This window comes from Electrona antarctica (assembly GCF_951216825.1).
Source record: "Electrona antarctica genome assembly, chromosome: 9".
Taxonomy (NCBI): domain Eukaryota; kingdom Metazoa; phylum Chordata; class Actinopteri; order Myctophiformes; family Myctophidae; genus Electrona; species Electrona antarctica.
Genome location: NC_136790.1, coordinates 44,619,875 through 44,645,478, shown reverse-complemented (window position 1 = coordinate 44,645,478; position 25,604 = coordinate 44,619,875). Strand labels below are relative to the sequence as shown.

General features: G+C 44.0%; 1 protein-coding gene across 1 annotated transcript in view; it reads left to right on the top strand.

The window, feature by feature from the left end:
* Window positions 1-21,452, top strand: part of LOC306930489 (CTTNBP2 N-terminal-like protein) — a 50,793-nt gene extending 29,341 nt beyond the window's left edge. Inside the window, 6 exon segments of the mRNA XM_079511484.1 lie at window positions 8,818-9,066; window positions 12,054-12,161; window positions 15,377-15,565; window positions 19,127-19,297; window positions 19,867-20,301; window positions 20,303-21,452. Coding sequence (XP_079367610.1) covers window positions 8,818-9,066; window positions 12,054-12,161; window positions 15,377-15,565; window positions 19,127-19,297; window positions 19,867-20,301; window positions 20,303-21,004 — 1,854 coding nt within the window. The 3' untranslated portion in view covers window positions 21,005-21,452.
* The last annotated feature ends 4,152 nt before the right edge of the window (window positions 21,453-25,604 follow it).

The following is a 25,604-nucleotide window of genomic DNA, read 5'->3' as shown; positions in this document are numbered from 1 at the left end:
GTAGTGCCGAAATGATTTTGGCTCGTCAGAAATTTTCAGTAGCACCGAAGAGCCGACTTTAGGACGGTACCCGCCCCCCCCCGAACCTCAAATGACGTCACATTGTAGGCTCTACAGCGCCGAACCGACTAAGTCGACAAAATCAACGCTGGGGACAGGGCTATCGTAACGCGGCATGGCGTCGGACTAGCGGGCTTTAGGAATGCCGGCGTGTAACCATAAGAGGAACAACCTCTGTTGCCTCAAATGATAACACTGGAGAAGAAAAAAGAAAAGGTTGTGGTCGTTCCTTCCAGCCTTTAGGCCGCATTGCAAACGTCTACTTTAAACACGTTTATGAAGTTGTTGTGCAAAGGAAAATAAAAGAAACAAAATGAATATAAAAATAAATCTCACCCCAAATAACCCCAAAGTCTAATCCAGAGCCAGTTTGTTTACCCGGCAGAATCTGAATCAGCCTTTATTGTCACATAGTAAAGTAAAAAAAATGGGTGAAATTATTATTATTATTATTTTTTGCATAGTTCCCATCGTGTTATTTTTCCGAGAAAACAAAGAAAGGGAAGAAGAGAGGGGGGTGGGGGGTGGGGGGGTGTTGGGGTTAGGAGATCAAGGCAAGAAAGAAAAAATTGAAAATTAGAAGCACACTCGTAGGGTCTCTCTCTCTTTCTCTCTCTCTCAATCTCTCGCTCTCTCTCTCTCTCTCTCTCTCTCAATCTCTCTCTCTCTCGCACTGTATGTTGTGTACTGTACTCCTGATCCTCCTAAGTTCATTTTAAGGTCATTTCACCTCTCCCTCTCCCCCCCCCCCCCCCCCCCCTCTCTCTCTCTCTCTCTCTGTGGAAGAAAGTAACTAAGTACTAAGCAAACTAATTAAGTACAATTTGGAGTAATTTTGTACTTTACTTTAGTTTTTCTAATTTGCAGTACTTTTGCTTCCAATCCTCCGCAGAGGCAAATATTGTACTTTGACTCCACTACTTGTATTTGAAAACGTTAGTTTAGTTTGTAGCTTTTCTTAACTACTTCGGCTCTATCTACATTTCGACCATTTGAAAATAGCCAATGTACAATGCATTGTGAGCTTGTAGATTTGCTATTTTCAATAAAAAAAAATTATACATTTGAAAACTTGAAATGAGAAACAATGAGTACTTTTGGTAGTACTTTAAGCACATTTTGATACCGGTACTTTTGCACTTTCACTCAAGTACATTTTGAATTCCAGACTTTTACTTGTAACAGAGTTTCTATATTGCAGTATTGATACTTTTACTTAAGTAAAACATTTGAGTACTTTTTTCCCCCACCACTGTCGTTTCTCCACATACTGTCCAGTTGAAATAAAAGGCAAAAACTGAATAAAACAGCCGGTGCATGTCTAGACTCTAGGACAACAGCCACTCACAGCACTGACTAACTGTCCTTTTGCGCAGATCACGCAAACCTCAGCAAAAAGAAAAGGACAATATCGATGGCCTCCAACTGTAGGTCTGCTATTTTTCAATAGCTAATGTATAACATACTGCTTGAAACACCAAAAGGTGTTCACCGTCCTAAATGGGTTAATGGTTGATGTTACAGGCCATTCATTTCATTAATCAGATACAAGTTGTTAAAACTCATTCTTATTAAAAGCTGTCACGATTACTCACTTCCTTCCTGGACTACATGCTGTCTCAGTAATACAGCCCTCTCCCTCTCCACAAGGTGGGGTGAGTGCAGCAAAGCATTATGGTCATTGTAGTAATCCAGCAGTGAGCCCATGCAGCCCAGTGTCTATGACATCACAGACACTTTGAAATACTATTATATGAATAAAACACACACACACAAATTACCCACATATAAACCCCAGGAAAGTGTTTCTTGTCTCCCAAACATTAAAATAAGCCTTTTAGGCTTTGTAATAAAAAAGTGCATAGGGCACATAAGAAATAACAGAAATATACCGATTTTTTTTAATCAACTTTTTGGTAAACATAGTGGAAATATCTGCTCTACGAGCTTAACGCGGCACGTTCAGTAAGCTTGTAGATCTGCTATATGTGCTTTTTTATGCATGAACATCTTTGCGACTAGGACAAAAATAATTGTCCTAATAAACAAAGACAAAAATAAGCCCTACTTTTATTTTCTACCCGGGCTTGAGAGCGTAAAATGAAACCAAATGGACCCATACAGGTCTTTGGTTTCATTTTACACTCTCAAGAGTTAAAGCTCTTAATAAGGGTCCATTTGGTTACCAACTCTCCATCATTTGGGCTGCATGGGGACCACCTGGAACCCCCCTCAAGCACCACTGGTTGGTCCAGTGGTCCGGGGACCACTGGTTGAAAACCAGACTGTTATAAATGATTGCGTCATAATGAGGGCATGCTGCTATATAAAGTCTTTACAGGCACTAAAACCAGACAACAATGGTCAGAGCAATCGAAACCGCTCGCTGGCCTCAAGCTTCACTAGCCCATTTTGGGCAGATAACCCCTTTTGGTGTTTTAAGCATTATGTTACACTTTAGCTATTGAAAAATAGCAGATCTACAAGCTATTTTTGAAAAATCCTGAAAATGTGGCGCAAATCTTTGAATATATTCTTTCAGAGCGAACGTTTTTAACTCAAATCTTTGCTTCTGGGGCCGGGGTCCCTGTAACAACATATTTACAGATGGGGGTCCGCAGCCAAATACAGATAATTCTGGGGGTCCTTGACGTGAAATAGGTTGACATAGAAACATAGGATTTTCAGAAAACTGTCATGATTTAGAAGACATTTTTTTAGAATCGTCCTCAGGTCTAAATGGGTTAGAGTGAGTCCAAAAGAAGCTGAACCTCTGGTCACCTTTGAAGAGAGTTGGAACAGTGACCGCCATTCAGGGAGTCATCACTGTTGCTCGCTAATGACGCCAACTCAAGCCCCTGGAAATGGAATCATCGTGTGACGCATTTTACTACACGCCTATACGGGAATGCTTCCTAGTGGGAAATAAATTAATTGGATTTGTCTGTTGTCTGTGTGAATTACCAAGGATGAACCTACAGTGAACCTAGACAGTACATTAGCGACGCATTGTGAGCCTGTAGCTTGGCTAATTTTTAAATGGCCAAAAATGTATATATAGGGCTAATGTGATTAATCTATGTTTTGTAATAATAATAAAAAATAATATAAAATCTACAAAGTAACGAGTTTTTTGTAAATTAATAATAAAAAAAAATAAAAAAAAGTAACGAGTAAACAAAAGTTTTCAAATAAATGTAGTGGAGTAAAAAGTACAATATTTGGATCCGAGATGTAGTGGTAGTGTAAGTAAAAGTATTTGGAGTATTGGAGAAGTAAAGTACAAATACGTCAAAATTGTACTTGAGTAAATGTACTCCAGTTAATACTTTCCAGTACCGCTGCATGTCACGGTGTGTACATGTATGGGAGTGAGGCTGGCTGTTAAACATTAGTCACGTCAGGAATGTGCTTCCTGTCATCTCTCTCTCTCTTCTCACTCCCTCCACCTTCTTCCTCCTCCTCCACCACTGGAGGATGATGGAGCTGTGGCAGGGTAAACAGCCTCCCTTTGTCCTGTGTGCGTGCGTGCGTGCGTGCGTGCGTGCGTGCGTGCGTGCGTGCGTGCGTGCACCATTTTACCATTTATCATCCACGTTCAAGACATTGATAATTAAGTCTTACAACTGCAGAGACAGAGAGGTCTCTTTAACATGTTACGTTTTCGTGGTTTAATTTAATCCAGACAGCGGATAATGTTTCCTGTTTTTCTTCTTTCTTTTCTAATGATGATTGCTATGGTCTCGTCATCAGTAATATATAGTCATTCCAGTGGAGGTGCTGACTGACTGGTTTAGGTCAGGCTACACGCTGTGCCCATTTTTGGGAGGCATTTCTTTATCCCATTCTGGACGGGGAACCCCTGTTGGTGTTTTAAAGCATTATGTTCTACTTTAGCTATTGAAAAATAGCAGATCTACAAGCTCATAGCGCGGCACCGAGTGCCGCGCTATGAACTTGTAGGTCTGCTATTTTTTTTTTTATCGTGGATATGTGGCACAAATCTTTGAATATTCTTTCAGAGTGGAACAACATATTTTCAGATGGGGGTCAAATACAGATAATTCTGAGGGTCCTTGACATGAAAAGGTTTGAGCACCACTGAGACAGAAACATAGGGTTTTTCAGAAAACTGTCAGGATTTAGAAGACATCTGTAGAATCGTCCTCGGGTCTAAACGGGTTATTCTCTTGAGAACTTCTGCCTTTCCTTTTTGCTGTCCGTCTTCATCCCAGCATCCTGTCGATCCCTCTCCCCCGTGCCGTGCATGGCTTACATCCAGAGCAGGGCTTCAGTTCAGAGCTTGTAACCACTCTCTTTTTTTTAATATATATTTTGGGGGGCTTTTTCTGTGGAGTAGAAACAAGCAGCAATTAAAAGGTCATCGGGATCGGGAGTCGAATCCGCTGCAAAATGCGTGCAAATCTTTGAATAGATCTTTTTTTAAGTCAAGTCAACTCTTTGCTTCTGGCGGGTCCCTGGAACAGCATATTTTAAGATAGGGTTCGGCGGCCAATTACATATAATTGTGGGGGTCCTTGACATGAATTATTTGGATATAATAGCAATATAACCTTTTTCATAAAACATATGTTTAAGACATTTGTAGAATCAATAGTGTCCGGGTAGCTCAGTCAGTAGAGCTCTTGCCCTTGGACCACAAGATCATGGGGTCAATCACGGCTTTGGCGCGGCGAGTACTGGGAGCTGATGGTAGGTGTGGCGCTCCACCTCAGCAATCCATCTCCCAGGGGTCAAGCGCATTGTAGCCTGCGGTCCACCTATGCTTTCTATGGCATAGGCAGCTCCCGGCAGGATCCGCCGGGAGAATCTAGACGCAGCTGCGCGACATGAGACTAATTAATTAAAGCGACATGAGAGGAGTGTGTGTGTACGTGTGTGCGTCAATTTAACAAAGGTGCAGACGATCAGAAATCAGCAGAGTGATCAACGTTTGCGCTACTCTATGCCGTATTGAAGTGGACTCGGACCCAGACTTTTTTTTTTCTCCCTGGAAATAAAAACGTCTGGGTTTCCGAGGCTAAGCGCATTGTAACGGGACAGGGCGACAGACTCCTGTGTGTTACCGGCTGATACCGACAATAAGCCACGCCTGAACTACTTATTTTGCAGAATTCTCGCCTATTTTGACATGGCCCAGAAAAAAGGTCCTCCATACTAGGGGTTCATCATGTGGTTATTGAGACTGATGAACTCTTGCACTCTGCTGACATTCAGAAAACCACTGATCTGTCATAGAATTGAGTCATCATGTAATCATAATTGCTACAGTATTTATGATTGAATGAATGGCCATTCATTACAGCTGCTGATGTCTCTGGTGGTTTGAAGGAGATCGAGAAATGGGATTCAGTTTTGATCCATTCATTCAAATTAAGTCTAATATGAATGAGTGGGTTCCTGTTCAGTATGTGTTGTCATTCAAGGTCAATTTACTCTCAGTCGTCGTCGTCGTCCCCCCTCCCCCCTTGCATCATTTTCGATGACGTCCCACTGTTGCGCAACATTGAATTTCGCCAAACAAATAGAAACTAGAGAGAAATATTAGGAAGGGACTATAGTGGAAAGTATAAGTAAGGTTGCATGCTGAAAATAGCAGATCTACAAGCTCACAACGCGTTGCAGTGCGACACGTTGTGAGCTTGTAGATCTGCTATCATCATCATCAAGGACCGCCAAAATACATTTTAGTCGACCATATCAACTGTAGATTTAGTCGGCTAAAATCTTAAGGATATTTAGTCGACTAAAACTAGACTAACACTAAAGCAGTTCAGATGACTAAAGTATGACTAAAACTAAATTAAGTTTTATTCCAAAGACTATAAACTCCTGTAGGAAGAAGTTGAAAAGAGTTACTCCTGTAGGAAGAAGTTGAAAAGAGTTACCAAATATAATGCTGTGTCCATATATACAGTATCTGCATCCTGGACAACATTGGTGGTGGTGGCTCAGGGGTAGAGTGGCTGGATGGCAACCGAAAGGTTCCCAGTTCGATCCCGGGCTCCCCCAGAGTTAGTGTCGAAGTGTCCTTGAGCAAGACCCCTAAGTGCTCCTGATGTGCTGGTTGGTGCCTTGCATGGTTTCCACCGCCATCGGTGTATGAATGTATGTGTGTGTGAATGGGTGAATGTAATGCACAATCTATGTAATGCGCCTTGGATAAAGGCGCCATTTAAATGGGGGTCCATGGGACTAATTAGTGTCAATTTGGGGGTCCTTGACGTGAAAAAGTTTGGGAACCACGTGGTCTAACCCAGGGGTTCTCAACCCGTGGGTCGCGACCCCTCGGGGGGGTCTCCAAATTATTTTAGGGGGTCCCCAAATTATTTTCAAAAAAAAAAAAGATTTGTTTTTTTAATTTTTTTTCAGGATTTTTCAAAAATAGCAGACCTACAAGCTCGTAGCGCGCCAGCTTGTAGATCTGCTATTTTTAAATAGCTAAATTATAACAATGCTTAAAACACCAAAAGGGGTTCCCGCCCAAAATGGTTTAAGGTTATTGTAGCAGTCAATTTATATTGGGGGTCGGGAGGGGGTCCCGAGACGTTGCCAAAGCATTTTCGGGGGTCCCCGGCCAAAAACGTTGAGAACCCCTGGTCTAACCCATGGGGTTTGCAACTGAATGGCTGTAAAGTGGAAATGAAGAGTTTACATATAGTACACATAGTACATGCATACACCTTCCCTAATGATTATGGTTTCAGTATTTATTTATGGTGTATTGTCTCTATTATTAAGGTTATTGTAGCAGTCAATTTATATTGGGGGTCGGGAGGGGGCGGGGGTCCCGAGACGTTGCCAAAGCATTTTCGGGGGTCCCCGGCCAAAAAGGTTGAGAACCCCTGGTCTAACCAACGTATGACCCCCCCCACGCGCCGGACATGCTGCCATTAGCCCTCCATTGTAGTGAGTTCTAACAGAGAACAGAGGTCTGTGTTTTGGCACCAGGACCAGGACCCCCTGCAGCAGCTGAGCCGCCAGACACCCATCTGTTGCTTCTTGCTTCTGCCAGCAAACTTTTTCCGCTTTAGATTCCACTGCTGTGTGTGTGTTGACTGCAGTCCTTCTTGCCAACTTCCTATTTTTAAAGTCCATTCGTTCTTTCTTTTCTTAGTCTCTGTTTACCTTTTCCTCCTCCTCTCCCCCACGGTGCTGACTTTATTGGCGTTCTGGAGCTCTGGTAGTGTGTGATTTCCTGTTTAGATGAGGGTGAGGCTGACGGGAGGGGGGTGTTGACAGCAGCCTGAAGGAGCAGAGAACATGACGGCTTGGCATGATAGTTATCAGCTGAGACAGACGCAGTTCAACAGTTTAAAGATGGAGTGCTGTGATTTTTTTCCACCCTAAAACATGATCATCAGGTCTTATTGTTATATAAGGAGGTATATTTTTTTCCAAAAAGTGTACAGTATTTGTTAAAATGTTGTTTTTATGTGTGCACACCCATGCACCAGTTCATTAAGTATGCCTGGTTTGCCTGGTGGGTGGTGATGGCTGATGGGTGGTGATCCACCTGAACTGAATCTGCACTCACAGCTGTAGTTGAATGATAAAGGGGGAGGGGTTAGGGCAGGGGCTGATAGTGTGATGTCACTATATTACTGTTTATTTCATTGGCCCGTTTGACTGTCAAGGGTTCAGCCTCCAGGAAGTTAATACACCATTGCACATAAAACGACTCCAGGGTGTCTAATAAAGTACTGTCACCTCATAGACACATGAAAAACTGGAAAAATACAAAAATTGTGGCACTCATGTGGCACACATCTTTAAGGCAGCCAGGAAGCAAAACTCTTTGATTGCGATTTAAAACGAGGGGAACTCACTTTTCTGAGATTCTGAGATATTTTCTGTCCGATGAAGCTTCAGTGAACCGACTACATAGGACAATTTGCACCAGTGAAGATTTCAGCCATTTTAAGCATGGTTTAAAACTAGGCTGTGCATGTGTTGCACACCCAAAATCATTAAAAATATATAATTTTCTGGCGATTAGCCTGGGTATTGCCATCATGGCAACCCCACACCTGACAATTGATTACTTAACCAGTCCACTTTTCACAGTCAGTCAGTTTGCCCTCTTCAGACACAGGCAGATACGGAGATCTCCATGTGGGACATGACGGGCCCCTTTTCCACCGGTTGGTTCCCAATGGGAACCGGTTCAGTTCTTTTTGGTTCTTAGTCCATGAGCCAGAGCTCCAAAATTGGAACATTAATTATGAATTGAGTGTGCAAAACCATACCTATATTAGATTATCACCATGACACTTCCCCAATTGATTACTTACACGAAGACAATGATTTATTGTATTACAAATTTTAAATATGCAAATGAGGCATTATGTAGGAAAATATGCAAAAATAATAGAAAATATGAAAAAGCTACTACTGTGGAAGGGTTATCATGTATTAATTTACTTGTATTGATCCTATAAACAATTTAATATAGGTCTAGTTTGTCCCACCAATTTTGGAGCTCTGGCTCATGGACTAAGAACCAAAAATAACTGAACCGGTTCCCATTGGGAACCAACCGGTGGAAAGGGGGTCACAGACAGTTAAAACGGGTGCTATGACAAGTTGACAACGGGTATTATTAGGTTCCCAAGTTTCATCGTTCTCAAGTAGGCCGGTAGCCGACGGGCTAAAACTACTGGTGACTGTAATAAAAACTCTCTGTGATGTCGTCTCCCCCTCCCCTCCCCTCCCCTCCCCCTCCCCGTCACGCAGGCTCAGCGCAAAGACGTGTACGTGCAGGAGCGCTACGGACGCTACGACCTCAGTGACCCCTTCCTGGCGCTGCAGAGGGACGGCGAGGCGGTGGGCGGCGGCGACGGGGGTCCGAGCGGCAAGGAGACCACCTCCTCCTCCTCCTCCTCCAACCCTCTGGTGGTCCTCAGGCTGGTGGTGAGCCACTGCAGGAGGATGCAGGACAAGATGCTGGCCCAGCTGGCCGCCGCCGAGAGCAGGCACAGGAGGGTAAGGTCAGAGCCATCTAATAGAAGAGTTACGATATAGAGGGGGCAGAAACCGAGCGCTCGAGCGCTGTTCATGCAGCCTGAACTGAGACAAGCTGGAGTTGGAAATACATTGTTTTCAACAAGGGCGGCGCAAATAAGAGCTATTTTAAGCATGTGTGCAACATGACAACTGTTTTAAAGTATTGTAAAGTAACAACCTAAGTCTCTTTAATGTTTATGTTGTACTATTACTACAAAACATTTTAAAATAAAGGGATTTAAGATCATTAGATCCAGGCTGTTGCCTGGGTCCAATGCATTTCTGCCTACTTCCGGTCCAGGACTTGTCCCAGTTGGTTGTCCCCATTCTCAATAGAAGTCTATGTAGGAGAGCCGCCATTGGACTGGCCCCATGAAGTGAACGCAGTTTGCGTAACTCTGTCTATATCTAAGGCTCTGGTTGGCTATCAGATCTACAAGCTCATAGCGCGGCACCGAGCACGCTGTAGGTCTGCTATTTTTGGAAAATTGTGAAAATGTGGCGCATATCAACGTTTTTAACTCAAATCTTTGCTTCTGGGGGGGTCCCTGGAACAACATATGTTCAGATGGGGGTCGGCGGCCAAATACAGCAATTTACGTGAAATCTTTCACAGACTTTCCTACTCGGCTGAGGAATATATCCCACCCTATACACATTGGCCTGTTATAGCGCCACCAACAGGTGGATTTTTGCAAAACACATTTGGGAACAAAATGCCTCAAATCATCCAATCCAAATCAATGGTGTAAGACCATTATAGTGCCACCGGGAGGCCACAACCTGACCTGGCCTTGTGGAGACGTGTGCCCCGAGGGGCACTTTTTATAGTTAAGCAGTGTGGAGCAGGGATCCAACCAGGAACCTTCCAATTCCCAAGTGGCCCGTTCTACCTCCTATAATGCCACTGTCTCACTCTCGCTCTCTCTCTCTCTGTGTGTGTGTGTGTGTGTGTGTGTGTGTGTGTGTGTGTGTGTGTGTGTGTGTGTGTGTGTGTGTGTGTGTGTGTGTGTGTGTGTGAGAGAGAGGATTAGCTGCCTTTGTAGATTATAGAAATAGTTTTTTTTTACGTCAGGTTGAAATGACTGTGACAGTGCTATAATACTTTTTTCATAGTTCAGACCTTCCTTTAAACTGGACCACTTCACCACTTTTCAACCTATCTTCATATATATATATATTGGTCCTCAATTGGTTCATGATAAAATGCCACCATTTCTTATAGCCTATAATATTTTCCATTTGATTTCAAGGAACTGATTTGAAATTGTATTAATCCTGCATTAAGCAAAATAGTCCGAATGCAAAGAACTCAGACCATGTTTGTTTTTGTTTTTCTTCTTGGGACGTAGTATTCATTTTAGCTCAACTTTAAACGGTTGTTTAACTAAATTGCTGTCGCGATCTTTGTTTACCGCTCAGTAATTATGTTGCTTCAAAGAAACCATAATTGAACTATAATACTAAACAGACCCAGTCAGTGCTGCTGCTGGGAGTGACTATTACATTTGTGTCCCTCTGTCACCCCCATGTGTCTGTATCGGGTCATTGCAGATGTATTATTCCATTCGTGTCCCTTCGCCAGGCGTGATTTCTTTCTACGTCCGAGGCTAGACAGAGACCCGCCCTTTGTAGTATTCACCCTATTCACATTATGGCATAGACCGAATACGGACATACGCTAATCACCACAAACACTTTATATATTAGAACACCCAGATCGAATCACAATTCATTCAATCAAAGCAAACCGCATAAACAATATTCGTTTGCCTTTAATTCTGGAGCGTCATCTGTGCCTTTCGAATACTACGACATTCTGTCCCATTCTGTTCATTTTACAAATTTACACTGAAAATTAGAAAGTAACGCTGCGCGTGTATCTGTCATCATCTGTCACAGGGCGCCGCCATCTCTGACTGTTTCTGACATTGACAACCACGAGCTCTGGCCAATCAGACGCGCGGGGTCTAGCCTCTCTGTCTAGCCTCGGACGTAGAAAGAAATCACGCCTCTGCCAGTAGTCTCGCGTAGCCAGACAACTATTCCACAATCTCCGAATGCCTATATATATTGTTGGGGCTATAGTCGGAAATATAGCCCCCATGAGCTGAGTAAGGAAGCTGCCATATCCGTTCACGAAAATATATTTTAAAATATCTTTACATTTTATTTTTGTATTTTATTTTCTGCTAAGCAACAAGCTATATGCTTAGATGATTTCTATTTATATTAGAATAAATTTTTCTTCTAATATTTTCTATGGCTGCCAATGCAACTTGGTCCAATCCTTAATCACATACGGACAAACATCTATGCCGATGCTATCTAACTTGCGGAGGTAGCGTGCCTTGTCCACGGGCAACAGATCTTTCAACGTATGGCATTGCAAATGCGTTTGATAATCGCTACTCTGCTCAATATTGTTTTGAAAATGCCGCAAATTGCATTGCAGTGAACGAGAGCAAATCACAACTTCCCCCGGGGGTGGGCGGAGTCACAGCTTGACGCATGGTTCGTGTCAGTCTATAGATCCAGTCTAAGTAAGACACAAGTCATTTTACACATGTTTGCAGGACGGAAATAGCCGATCCACAAGCTCACAACAGCACAACGCGTTGTCATTAAGACGGCATCAATACAAGGCCCACCAAAATACATTTTAGTCGACCAAATCAACTGTAGATTTAGTCGACTAAAACTAGAGCGGTGCGATTACATACAAAGTCAATGCAAAGACTAGAATAGCGCGAATGTGCGCGGTGCGACCTGGCGCGGTACAAACGAGACGAACCGAGGCGAATATATTTATTCAAGTCTGAACGCACCTTAAAACATTCCAGGTAAAAAACTCAAATGTGACTAAAACTAAATGAAATCTATTCAAGAGACTATGGCTGAACTAAAATCAAAATGTTGCTGTCAAACTCAACACTGCCTCTGTCGCCCCCGTGTGTCTGTACCAGGTAATTGTGGATCTGGAGGAGGAGAAGAGGAGGCATGCTGAGGACACGGCCGAGGGCGATGACGTCACTTACATCCTGGAGAAGGAGCGGGAGCGCTTACATCAACAGGTAGAATAATAATAATAATCTAACTATAAATTAGGGATGTGTAAATGTGTCCAAAATGAAAATCGATTTGTATAATTAAATATTAACGATTCATCGTTTGGAGGAGGGGGGGGGGTTCCTTTTTTTTAAGACTTTTTTTTATTTTTATGAACCCTACAAATAAAGAATTCTTCCCCCCAAGGGGTACCTAAGCCAAAAAGGTTTGGGAACCCCTGATGTAGATGATTAACAATAATTTTAACTCTTGAGAGTTAATAAGGGTCCATTTGGTTACTAACTCCATCTTTTGGATGAGGACCACCTGGAACCCCCTCAAGGACCACTGGTGGTCCCTGGACCAGTGTTGAGCCAATTGATCACCATAGCAACCCCAGCCTAGGCCTGATTAGGTGAATTCACAACAACGGCTAAATCCTCCAAACCTGTATCTTGATTGGAGTCACACACTCAGTCACTCACACTCCTCTCAGTTATGCAGCTACATAGACACATCCCAGGCACACTTTGGTAGGCCTATAGCCCTGTCCTGTTTGGATGACAATATTGCCTTTCCAACAGATTTTCATAAAAAACAATAACGATTATCGATTATTAATTTTAATAATCGATTTCAGGTCCTATTAACGATTATCGATGAATCGATGAATCGGACCCATCCCTACTATAAATGCACCAAGTGTGTGTGTGTGTGTGTGTGTGTGTGTGTGTGTGTGTGTGTGTGTGTGTGTGTGTGTGTGTGTGTGTACGTACGTTACGTGTGTAATCCACGTAACTCGAGAACCGTTCGCCCCACCGACTTCAAATTCGACACGCCTGTTCCACACCACCACAGGGGGGGCAGTGCCCGGTGTTGAGTCGGTCAGACCCACGGTTGTCCAGAACCGCCCCAAAAAGGCCTCTGCCCGGGCTCTGGACAGGGCCCCTGCCCACTGAGGGTCAATATATGGAGCTGGCCTTTTCTGACATCATTCTGATGTCTACATAGACTCCATATTTTTGGCATTCCTGACAAAGAACTCCATATATGGGCATAAAACGGACACAGACTTAATATCTGGGTGGGGCATGGATTTCCAACTTGCATCATTCCATGTAGGCCAGTGCCCAACGGGCACCGCTCTAGTAATAATAATAATAATAATAATAATAATAACATCCAATCAGAGCCGGATTTACCTTGCTGAGGGCCCCCGGGCTGGAGCAAATTTGAGGGCCCCCCTTAGCCCAAAAATTGGGCTATTAAATACACACATTTCACTTGAATTGGATTTCACTTTACAATTTTATAATTAAAAAAAATATATATATATATATATATTTTTTATTTATTTTTGGGCCCCGGGCTTCAGCCCACCCTAGCCCAACGGTAAGTCCGGCTCTGCATCCAATTCATACAGCACTTTTCTTGGTAAATTGACGTAAATTGACGTACTGTCGCAATTGACTCAACAAAACCACTATCACTGGCGGAACAACTCAATACCGTGGGGTATTGAGTTGTCCCCTCCCCCCCCCCCCCCCCCTCAAGCCTCAGCTCCTGCAGTTTTCTCTCACACAAATTCCATTTCATTCCAAAAAATCACACCCGTGTGAACTGAGTGGTGTAATATAGCCTGTCTGACGTAATGAAATCATGTCTGACGTAATGAAATCACACCCGGGTGAACAGGGTGAACTAACAAAGCCAGTTGTAGGAGTGGTTTACACCACTCAAAAAACATTTGAGAGTTAAGTGTCCACAGTGCATGGCGGACCCACTTCAATGAATGAACCAACATGTGTATTAAGAATTGGCACGGCGGCCAAGCAGTTCCAAGTACAAGCACTATTTAAGGGCATGCATATAAGCAGGCTAAAGTGAACTTCAATTAATAACATCACATTCTTGCAGGCAGTGACAGTAACAGTACTGTACTGTAGCCTACCTATTTTTTGGGGGGGCAGCTGTTGTTATTGATGATTGTACCGGTGTGAGCCAGCATGAGACTCATACAATGAACTACTACTAGGCCTACTCACCTAATGCTGCGGAGGTTCCATGTTTAACGTACATCCAAAGTGTGTACATTGTTTAAAGTGACCTAGTGAAATGAAAAATATGCTTTTTCACACTTTTAGACCATATCTGTGGTCACCACATGGGCATACCTAACAATGGATGCCAAAACAATGGGGACTGTCATGGCAGCTTGGCTACAACTGAAACAGACTTCCTCTTCCTCCTTCCTTCAAAATAAGAGCCAGCTTGTAAGAGTTAGAGTTTTTGTTGACCACAAAGGCTAAGAATGTTATTTATATAGCACGTTATCTAAACAGATACTAGGTTTGATTGGAGTCCCAGAGATGAACCCATTCTGGACGGGAACCCCTTTTGGTGTTTTAAGCCTTATGTCATGCTTTAGCTATTGACAAATAGCAGATCCCGTGCTACGAGCTTGTAGATCTGCTATTTTTGAAAAATCGTGAAAATATGGCGCAAATTTGGAATATATATTCTTTCAAGGCGAACATTTTTTTACTCAAATCTTTGCTTCTGGGGGGGGTCCCTGGAACAAGATATTTTCAGATGGGGGTCGGCGGCCAATTACATATATTTTTGGGAGTCCTTGACATGAAATATTTTGAGAATGACTGACATAGAAACATTAGGTTTTTCAGGAAACTGTCAGGATTTTAGAAGACATTTTGTAGAATCGATGGTAGCTCTAAATCAGATGGGGGTCAGACTCTGTACGTGGCCTAATAACTGTGGGTCTTTGAAAGGAGAAAGGGGGTTGAATGCTGCTGCATTGCATCATGTCATGGATCCCGGCTCCTCCTGTCGTCCACATGTGGAAGTGTCCTTGGGCAAGACACTGAACCCTACATTCCCTCCAATGAGTCGGTCGGTGTGAGCTCGCCACCGTCGGTGTGTGAATGTGGGAAGTGAGGACGCTGGCGCCGACTGTTCGCCGCTTCACCTCCCAATGTATGGCAAGACACTGAACCCCAAATTGCTCCCGATGTGCTGGTTGGTACCTTGCATGGCTTCCGCCGCAATCAGTGTATGAATGGGTGAATGTAATGCACAATCTATGTAAAGCGCCTTGGATAAAGGCGCTATATAAATGCACCATTCTTTTTTTGCATGTGTGTGAACCATTGTAAAGCGCTTTGAGCACTTGGAAAAGCGCTATAAAATGTAATTCATTATCATTATTATTATGTCTCTGCAGCTGGACTTTGAGAGGAGCCAGGTCCGGCGCTTGGAGAAGGATCAGCGGAGAGTGTCGGAGCAGCTGGAGGAGGAGCGGACGCAGCACAAGCAGCTGTCCTGTGCCCTGGCCAAGGAGTGCAAGTGGGCCAGCACCAGGGCTCTGGACGAAGGGCAGCGCGTGGCCGAGCTCAACCGGAAGCTTGACAAGGTTGGTGAATTATAACCCATTCTGAATGGGAACCCCTTTTGGTGTTTTAAGCATTATGTTATGCTTTAGCTATTGAAAAAATAGCAGATCTACAAGCTCACGAACTTGTAGGTCTGCTATTTTAGAAAAATCGTGAAAATATAGTGCAAATCTTTGAATATATATTCCTTCAGAGCGAACGTTTTTAACTCAAATCTTTGCTTCTGGGGGGGTCCCTGGAACAACATATTTCCAGATGGGGGTCAGCGGCCAATTACATATGTTTTGGGGGTCCTTGACATGAACATGTTTGAGAAGGACTGACATAGAAATATGGGTTTTTCAGAAAGAAGACATTTGTAGAATCGTCCTCAGGTCTAAATGGGTTAAAACCGGGGAAAGCATCCGTGTCATTTTTTGAGGGCCCCTCCTATACACAGGTTTAATGTTTGTCTTTAGTTCAATGTTTGTTTTGTATAAACGCCGTTGACAATGAAGAGAAAATTTAAGTCATAATGTGCGTTTAATGTTTGTGTTTGTTTTACATCACCATTACATCACCTAATCAACATGAGTTAGACTTTAATATATTAGCGCCCCTCACTTCACACAGGTGTGATTTTTAGAGTTTAACCACTTTAACCTTTGACACTTTGTCTATTATACAACAGGTCGTTTTGAGGAAGCAATCTGGTTGGTTGAACCGGCTTTCTAGCCGTGATTACACCACGATATAGGAACGGCTAATCAAAACAAAGAATTCAGCCGTGCTTTTCTCTCAGAGCGCAGCAGACTCTGTGGCTAGGCTAGCTAGTTTCTTGGGACATTTGTGGTCGTAGTGACCACATCTGTCATTGATTTTTTTTGCGATTCTCTTCGTTTTAAGGGTAATTGTATAATTCAAACATTGCAGATATACAAATCTTAAAAATCTTGAACATTCATGCAAATCTTTGAATACAAGCTAAAACATCACACCCGTGTGAACTGAGTGGTGCACTGTGCACTGAAGCCTCTCCAACTGATCCAAAATGCCGCAGCTCGCTTGGTCTTCAACCAGCCAAAATTCTCACAGGTCTCCCACCTGCTCCGCTCCCTGCACTGGCTCCCGGTCGCTGCCCGCACAGAATACAAAACTCTGATGTTGGCATTTAAAGCAACCAAAGGTATGGCTCCCCCATATCTTGCCAGCATGATTGAACCCTACAAACCCTCCCGCGCAATCAGATCAGCCAACGCAGGGAAGCTGGAAGTACCCTCACTAAAAACGCCGGGACAGCGCTCCACACGTCCCAAACTCTTCTCCCTTCTGGCCCCAAAACTGTGGAATGCACTTCCCGTTGCAATCAGAACTGCAGCATCACTCCCGATCTTCCGCCGTAGTCTGAAAACCCACCTTTTCAGACTCCATCATGGCCCATAGCACTTACCCTACCCCCTTAGACAGCACTTCTTAGACTTATATAGCATTTGAAACAGACTTATAGCATGTCATGTAGACAGCACAATAAGTGCATTGTATGTAGTCATAGCACTTCATAGTATATATGTACAGCATAGTATAGCATATATGTATAGTTTATATGTATAGTGTCATTATATAGATATGTTCTAGTTATAGTTTATATGTATAGTGTCATTATATAGATATGTTCTAGTCACGTTCTTAGCTTACGCATGTTTCGCGATAAATGCATTTTACATATGTGATGTATTCCCATGCTTTTTGTTCTTGCTTAATGTAAGTCGCTCTGGATTAAGAGCGTCTGCTAAATGCCTAAATTGTAAATTGTGGTGTAAGGTCTTATATAGACTGATCAACTGTGGTCTGACGTAATGTCTGACGTAATGAAATCACACCCGTGTGAACTGGGTGACCATAGCAACCATGCTAATTTTTTGGTACGAACAGACACGTAAACTAACAAAGCCAGTTGTAGGAGTGGTTTACACCACTCAAAAATGTAACTCAAATCTTCTGGCGGTCCCTGGAACAAAATATCGGTTGTTGACATGAAAAGGTTTGAGCACCACTGATTTCTGAACCCTGTGTATTCTTTCTGGTAACTGAACTCAATGTGGTTTTGCTTCCAGGAGAAGGAGGCGTCCCTCCAGGCCTATATAACTGAACTCAATGTGGTTTTGCTTCCAGGAGAAGGAGGCGTCCCTCCAGGCCTATATAACTGAACTCAATGTGGTTTTGCTTCCAGGAGAAGGAGGCGTCCCCACCAGGCCTATATAACTGAACTCAATGTGGTTTTGCTTCCAGGAGAAGGAGGCGTCCCTCCAGGCCTATATAACTGAACTCAATGTGGTTTTGCTTCCAGGAGAAGGAGGCGTCCCCACCAGGCCTATATAACTGAACTCAATGTGGTTTTGCTTCCAGGAGAAGGAGGCGTCCCTCCAGGCCTATATAACTGAACTCAATGTGGTTTTGCTGCAGGAGAAGGAGGCGTCCCCACCAGGCCTATATAACTGAACTCAATGTGGTTTTGCTTCCAGGAGAAGGAGGCGTCCCTCCAGGCCTATATAACTGAACTCAATGTGGTTTTGCTTCCAGGAGAAGGAGGCGTCCCTCCAGGCCTATATAACTGAACTCAATGTGGTTTTGCTTCCAGGAGAAGGAGGCGTCCCTCCAGGCCTATATAACTGAACTCAATGTGGTTTTGCTTCCAGGAGAAGGAGGCGTCCCCACCAGGCCTATATAACTGAACTCAATGTGGTTTTGCTTCCAGGAGAAGGAGGCGTCCCTCCAGGCCTATATAACTGAACTCAATGTGGTTTTGCTTCCAGGAGAAGGAGGCGTCCCCTCCAGGCCTATATAACTGAACTCAATGTGGTTTTGCTTCCAGGAGAAGGAGGCGTCCCTCCAGGCCTATATAACTGAACTCAATGTGGTTTTGCTTCCAGGAGAAGGAGGCGTCCCTCCAGGCCTATATAACTGAACTCAATGTGGTTTTGCTTCCAGGAGAAGGAGGCGTCCCTCCAGGCCTATATAACTGAACTCAATGTGGTTTTGCTTCCAGGAGAAGGAGGCGTCCCTCCAGGCCTATATAACTGAACTCAATGTGGTTTTGCTTCCAGGAGAAGGAGGCATCCCACCAGGCCTATATAACTGAACTCAATGTGGTTTTGCTTCCAGGAGAAGGAGGCGTCCCAGGCCTATATTTTTGGGCGGGAACCCCTTTTGGTGTTTTAAGCATTATGTTATGCTTTAGCTGTTGAAAAATAGCAGATCTACAAGATCATAGCGTGGCACCCGCGCTATGAACTTGTAGGTCTGCTATTTTTGAAAAATCATGAAAATGTGGCGCAAATCTTTGAATATATATTATTACAGAGTGAACGTTTTTAACTAAAATCTTTGCTTCTGGGGGGTCCCTGGAACTACATATTTTGAGATGGGGGTCGGCGGCCAAATACAGATAATTCTAGGGGTCCTTGACATGAAATAGTTTGAGAACCACTGACATAGAAACATGGGTTCTTCAGAAAACTGTCAGGATTTAGAAGACATTTGTAGAATCGTCCTCAGGTCGAAAAGGGATAACTGAACTCAACTCAAGGTGGTTTTGCTTCCAGGAGAAGGAGGCGTCCCAGGCCGTGCGCAGGGAGCTGGAGGAGGAGAGGAGGAGAGCCCTGCGGATGGAGGCCAGGGTGGAGGAGCAGCTGGCCGAGTTCGACACGGAGCGGGAGCAGCTCCGCTCGCGGCTAAAGAAGGAGGAGGCTCACTGCTGCCAGCTTCAGCAGCAGGTATGAATATGTTGTTGGTGTTGACAGCAGCACGCACTGTCACCAGTCGGTTTATATCATTAACAAAACCGCCTGTGTGCCTTAGACCAGTAGTCCCTGAGGGGGTTCCAGCTGGTCCCCAGCAAAAAATGATGGAGAGTTGGTAACCAAATTGACCCTTATAAATCTTGAAGTCTTGAGAGCGTAAAATGAAACCAAAATGGACCTGTAAGGGTCCATCTGCTTCTACATCTGCATTACTTAATTTACAAGAAGTCTACACAAATAGAGAACGTAAAATTATTGTTATTTTTGATTAACGTTTGCCCGTTGCATCTCCTAATGGTACCAACATAAATATTACAGAAAAGGCGGCGACCTGAGCACTCAAAAGGTTAAAAATGGTGGATAAAAATAGATGTACTTTATTTATAAAAGTTAAAAGAAGCCAACATGTTTTGACTCCAACAGAGTCTTCATCAGGGCAAGTATCATCATACTTGCCCTGATGAAGACTCAGACGTCAGAAAAGGTAATCTATGGAGGTCGCTATCCTAACCGTAGGTGTCGTCTCCTCTCCCCCCGACCAGGTAGAGGAGCTGAGGAGAACGCTGGAGGCGGCCAATACAGAGAGGGGAGGAGGAAGAGGACCGGTGAGGCCGGAGGAGCAGAAGGCGTCAGCGGAGGAGGCAGCAGGGAGGAAGGAGGAGCTGACCAGGAGAGTCCCGCTGGCCAAGACCAGAACAGACGGCGTTGAAGTGGAGGACATCGAGGAGGAGGAGGGAAGCCTCCTGCCCGTCTGGCCGGCCGGCGGTGTCAACGGTCATCACCACTGTCCCGCGACGGAGACCAACGGCCACCACCGTGCTGACGTCGATATAACTAGCGTCCTCCCGGAGAACCCGCCGTGTGCGGAGAACACTCCTGTCCTACACACCAAGACCTCCTCGCTCTCCCCCGGCGGTACGGACACCTCCTCTCTGACCCCCTCCTCCTCCCCCCCCCTGCGCCTCCTCTCCCGTCCCGGACAAGCAGTCGCCGGGTGGCGGCGGCAGCCCCGCCCTCCTCCCCGGAGGCTACCAGTCCTCCTACCAGGCGGGCATCAACCAGCGCTTCCACGCCGCTCGGCACAAGTTCCAGGGCACAGCGGCGGTGGCGGACCCCGGCGAGCCTCAGCCCCTGCAGGCCAGCCAGCCTGCGTCATCATCATCATCTGCCCAGTCCTCAAAGGAAGCCTCCCCCTCGCCCTCGCCCCCCAGCCCCTCGCCGGCAGCGGAGGCCAGCCCGGTGAAGCAGCTGGCCCGCAGCACCGTCACCCAGGTCCTGTCTCGCTTCACCACGGTGCAGCAGAGCGTCGTGGCCAAGCTCCCCACCACCGCCGCCGCCGCCACCACCAGCACGCCCAACAACTCTCCCTTCGGCACGGACTACCGCAGCCTGGCAGCCCCCTTGTCTCCGGTGGTCGGCAGGGCGTCCGCGTCCGTTCTCCCCCCTCAGGGCGTTCGGTCGCCCACCATCCCCAGGGCGGACAGGGGCAACCCTCCGCCCATTCCCCCCAAAAAGCCCGGCCTGGCCCAGGCCCAGGCTCCGGCCTCGCCTGCCCCAGTGCCCCGGTCGGCCGCCGGGGCCGGTCACTTCTCTGATGGCCCCCTCTCGGCCAGCTGTGGCCTCGTCACCTCCAGCCAGGAGGCGGTCAAGGAACTGGACATGGTGGTCTCCTCGAATTAGAGTTGACCACCGAGTGACTGATGGGTCAGTTAATGGGCTATATGCACACAGAATAACTCTTCCTACTTCCGGGGCCACTTCCTTAGTTCCTTCACAGGTGTTGGCGATGATACTAATTAAAGGCGTAGTGAAATGAAAAATATGTTTTTCACACTTTTAGACCATATCCGTGGTCATCATATGAGCATACCTAGCAATGGATGCCAAGAAAATGGGTACATTTTTGTATATTTTTATATCAAAAGTCCATAAAATCGAATTTTAATTACTTCCTGAAAACGTACTGTGTGATGACGTGTCGAGGCCCACATTGATAAAAGCCAATAAAAATGAAGCTCATCCGTTTGATTCCCCATATCTGCGCCTCCGTCCAACACTGTCCAACACAGCTGCTACTGATTACAGAAATCCTCCGTTTTTATTCCCATTCAAGATAACATCCAGACAGTGTATTACTCGGTTTCAACTTAATCATCACGCTAAAATATGTATCTGAAAACATTATAGGGTAGAAATAAGCCAAACTGGTACAGCTGGCTGACTATCTGACTTGTAAACAAACACACTCCATGCGTCCTGTGTGTAGCATAGCTACCGCCCCTAGCTACCGTCCCATCGCCTGAAGGGATGCGACGCTCTGATTGGTTCAGAAACTTCAGAGCCAGTGTTTCAAGCTGAAACCGTCTGAAACTTCAAAATAAAATGCCCACCATTTCCGTTTCCCTACACCTTTAAGGCTCTGTTCCATTTAGTGTGCAGTGGTTCTCAAACTTTTTAATTTCAAGGACCCCCCATAACTCTGAGAGTTTACAAATGGATCCATTTGGTTCCATTTGTACACCCTCAGACTAGTTACAATACGCACCCGTATGGCCAGGGCCATTTGGAACCCACTCAAGGACATTTTAAGACCCACTGGTGTAGCAGTGTTTCCAGTGAGCCAACATGACACAATAGCAGCACCCTGACTCCGTTTGACCAGAATGGAACAGAGCCTTCATTAGCATCATGGGTAACACCTGTGAAGGAAGTAGGGAAGGGGCCCAAGTTCTTTCCAAAATGGCCGCGTGTGCATATAGAGCCCATTAGCCAACTGCTGTTCTGCTTGTGAAATGTGATGCGATCTATATATCAGTGATTCTCAACATTCTTCTCTTTTCAACGACCCCCCAGTTTGATATGCATTCATTATTAGACATTATTTTTGTACAAATGGAACCAAATGGACCCTTACCGACCATGTGGTACTTTTTGTAAACTGTGAGACAGATGGTTCCCAAACTTCTTCGCGTCAAGGACCCCCAAATTGACACTAATTAGCCCGTGGACCCCCGTTTGAAGAGATATGCCAGAGACCTCCACAAGAGAAGGTTTTTACAGCTCTAGCATTTTAATTTCAAGGACCCCCAGTTTGACATGCATTAGTCTACGGACGCCCCATTTAATGGCATTTCTATCTCTGGGACCCCAATATTTATATTGTAAAATCACTGTTAGTTTAACTCTGAGAGTGTACAAACGGTCCATTTGGTTCCATTTGTACACTCTGAGTTACAGACCCATAAGGGTCCATTAGGGGCCTAACTATCATTTAGCTGGGGACCCCCCCTGGAACTCCCTCAAGGACCCCTGGGGGTCCCCGGACCCCACTTTGGGAACCTCTGCTGTGAGAGATACAGAAGGGTCCATTTGGAAGCATGAGTTCAAGTCCGTTGCTCTCCCCATGTCCCCCATATAGGGACTAGGTTGGCGGAGGGTGTGTAGAGCCCAGGATCACATTAGATAATTGACACAGGGGTGAAAAATGGGTTACAAAAATCGTGGGACAAAACATATTAAGAAAAAAAGAAGGGTCCATTTGGATCCCTGGTTGTCCTCCAGACCTATAGGTTGAGAAACAGTGATCTATATCTCATCATGTTGATTACGGTACTGTGTTATCTTTATGCTCGTCATGAGCACAAGTTCCCTTAAACACTGTCCGCTTAATTCTTATTCATATTTATTTTGTTTGTTTTTGTATGCAGTTTTCTTGTAAAGTGACTGTTGAAGTAATTTGTGCTGAGTTGGTATACGGTTGAGAAACTGATTCCTTTTAGCCTTGGGTTATGGAATGTTTTTTTTTTAATGTATACCATTCTTCATATAAAAAAATATATACATATTATTTGTGTTTAATATGAAATAATGTTGTATAAAGCAGGTACGGCTAATCATGTATTTGATGGTGTCATTATATTCCAAAGAAATAGAAAAACAACCAAAATCTATATGGTTCTTCACCTACTTTATCTTACTTAATATTACTCGTATTACACCAAATAGCCTTTGGACCAATTTTGTATATTGTTACAAATGAGTATGCACTCACAACTGTTCTTTTTATAAGAATGTATAGTTTATTTTTTACTACTTTTTCAGTGATTTGTGTGTAATAGTCTGTACAGAGCATTCATTATTTTGTACTGCGCTTCATTCATGCATTAAAAGTATAGGAGAGGTGAGAGACTTACTTAACTCCTTTAGACCCGAGGATGATTCTGACTTTCTGTCAGTGGTTCTCAACCTTTTCTATGTCAAGGACCCCCAGAATTATCTGTATTTGGCTGTGGACCCCCATCTGAAAATATGTTGTTCCAGGGACCCCCCCTCTATTCAAAGATTTGCGCCACATTTTCACGATTTTTCAAAAATAGCAGATCTACAAGCTCGTAGCGCGGCACTCGGTGCCGCGCTATGAGCTTGTAGATCTGCTATTTTTCAACACCTAAAGTATAACATAATGCCTACAACACCAAAAGGGGTCCCCGTCCCTGAATGGGTTAAGCCCTACGGCAGTGGTTTTCAACCAGTGGTCCTTGAGGGGGGTTCCTGGTGGTCCCCAGGCTAAATGATGGAGAGTTGGTAACCAAATGGACCCTTATAGATCTTTAACTCTTGAGTGTGCAAAATGTTACGCTCTCAAGAGTTAAATTATTGCTAAACATCTGCATTACAAAACTTACAAGAAGTCTATACACAATTAGAGGATGTAGAAGAATTGTTATTTTGAGCAACGCTTGCCTCTTATCTCTCCTAATGGTACCAACATCAATACAGCATGGAATTGTGGACAAAATCGTATCCAACGATAACAAAATATTCTTTCATTTTGGGGTCTGCAGGGTTAAATCCCATCAAATGGTGGTCCGTGACTCACATAAAGAATAAATAATGGGCCTTGATATGAAAAGGGTTGGAAACCACTGCCCTCTGGTGTTTATATTCTGTATGACGCATCATAAAAATAGCCAATCTTTCGAAGCATTAGTCTGAGCAGCGGGTTCCCAACCTGTGTGAGCCTCTAAATAATTATTGGCAAACCAATGTTATATTATTAAAGATTATAATAATATAGCATTGATATGAAAAGAATAATGTTAAAACAATATGTAAAAAACATTAAAACATTGTTTTCATTTTCATACCGATGAATAGGAACTATTAGTTCCATTGATCCAAGTAGCCTATTGACCATTTGCAGACGTGACCATCTTGCCATCAGAGTATGGAAGCACTCGTTTTCAGTAAAGCAATGTCCTGCTGCCTCCTGCATTATGTGCCAATTCAAACCAGGTGGTACGCAGGGCAGTTGAGTGATGTCTAACGAGCACTTCCAAACTCCAGCACTTAGAAAAAGAATCACCTGCAAGGACACAAAGTAGCTCATAACATGTATACAGTGGATTTTTATGAAATAAACACTTTGAGGATAGAAAGAGAATAATTCAAGCTTTCCGTACAGCTGCAATGTTGATGAGTTTGACGTTGTTTAATACAATTATATAGGACTTTTCTGTTTGGATGAATGGGCTGCCAATGTAAGTTGCACCTAGGTAGCACCTTGCCATTAACTTATATGGTAAGAAAGATGGCCGCGGTCTGCATATGGAGAATAGCCAAGTAGTCAAATGATTCATCATTAAAATGAGAACGCTCTGAAAGTGCACTGGCCCACCCATCTGACCACTTATCAGACCCTGCAAGACCCGGATATATTTCTACTTGCAAAAAAGAGATTTCAACCTTACTACTACGTGTACTACTATAGGACTTTGTAGAGGAAATTATGTAAAAAAAAAAAAAAGAAAAGAAAAAAATGCTAATTGTATGCACATTTATAATAATTATTAAAATAATAATAATAAATTCATAATTTGCCTATATATATAGGCATTTTACTTACTTGTATTAGGGTTAGTCCAGCTATTTTGAAGTTGTGTGAATTTCTGCCTCTGTGGGGGGTATTTATATGCAAATATCATGACCAATGGCATTGGCATTGCAATGAACATCAATGATGATGTTTAGGTGAAAAAAGAACAGAAATAAATAAAAATAATAATGAATTAATTAAAATATAAATGGTTGTATATTCGCAACGGTGAGTCTTGCAGGGTCTTGAAAGTGGTCAGTCGGGTGAATACTTTGGAGACGGGTGAATATTGTGGTCAGATGGGCTACGCTATATTGTTTTCAAGATATCCAAGTCCGCCCTGATCCAGAAAAGGTTGGGAACCGCTGCCCTATATATATATATAATATATACTTAGTATTGTGA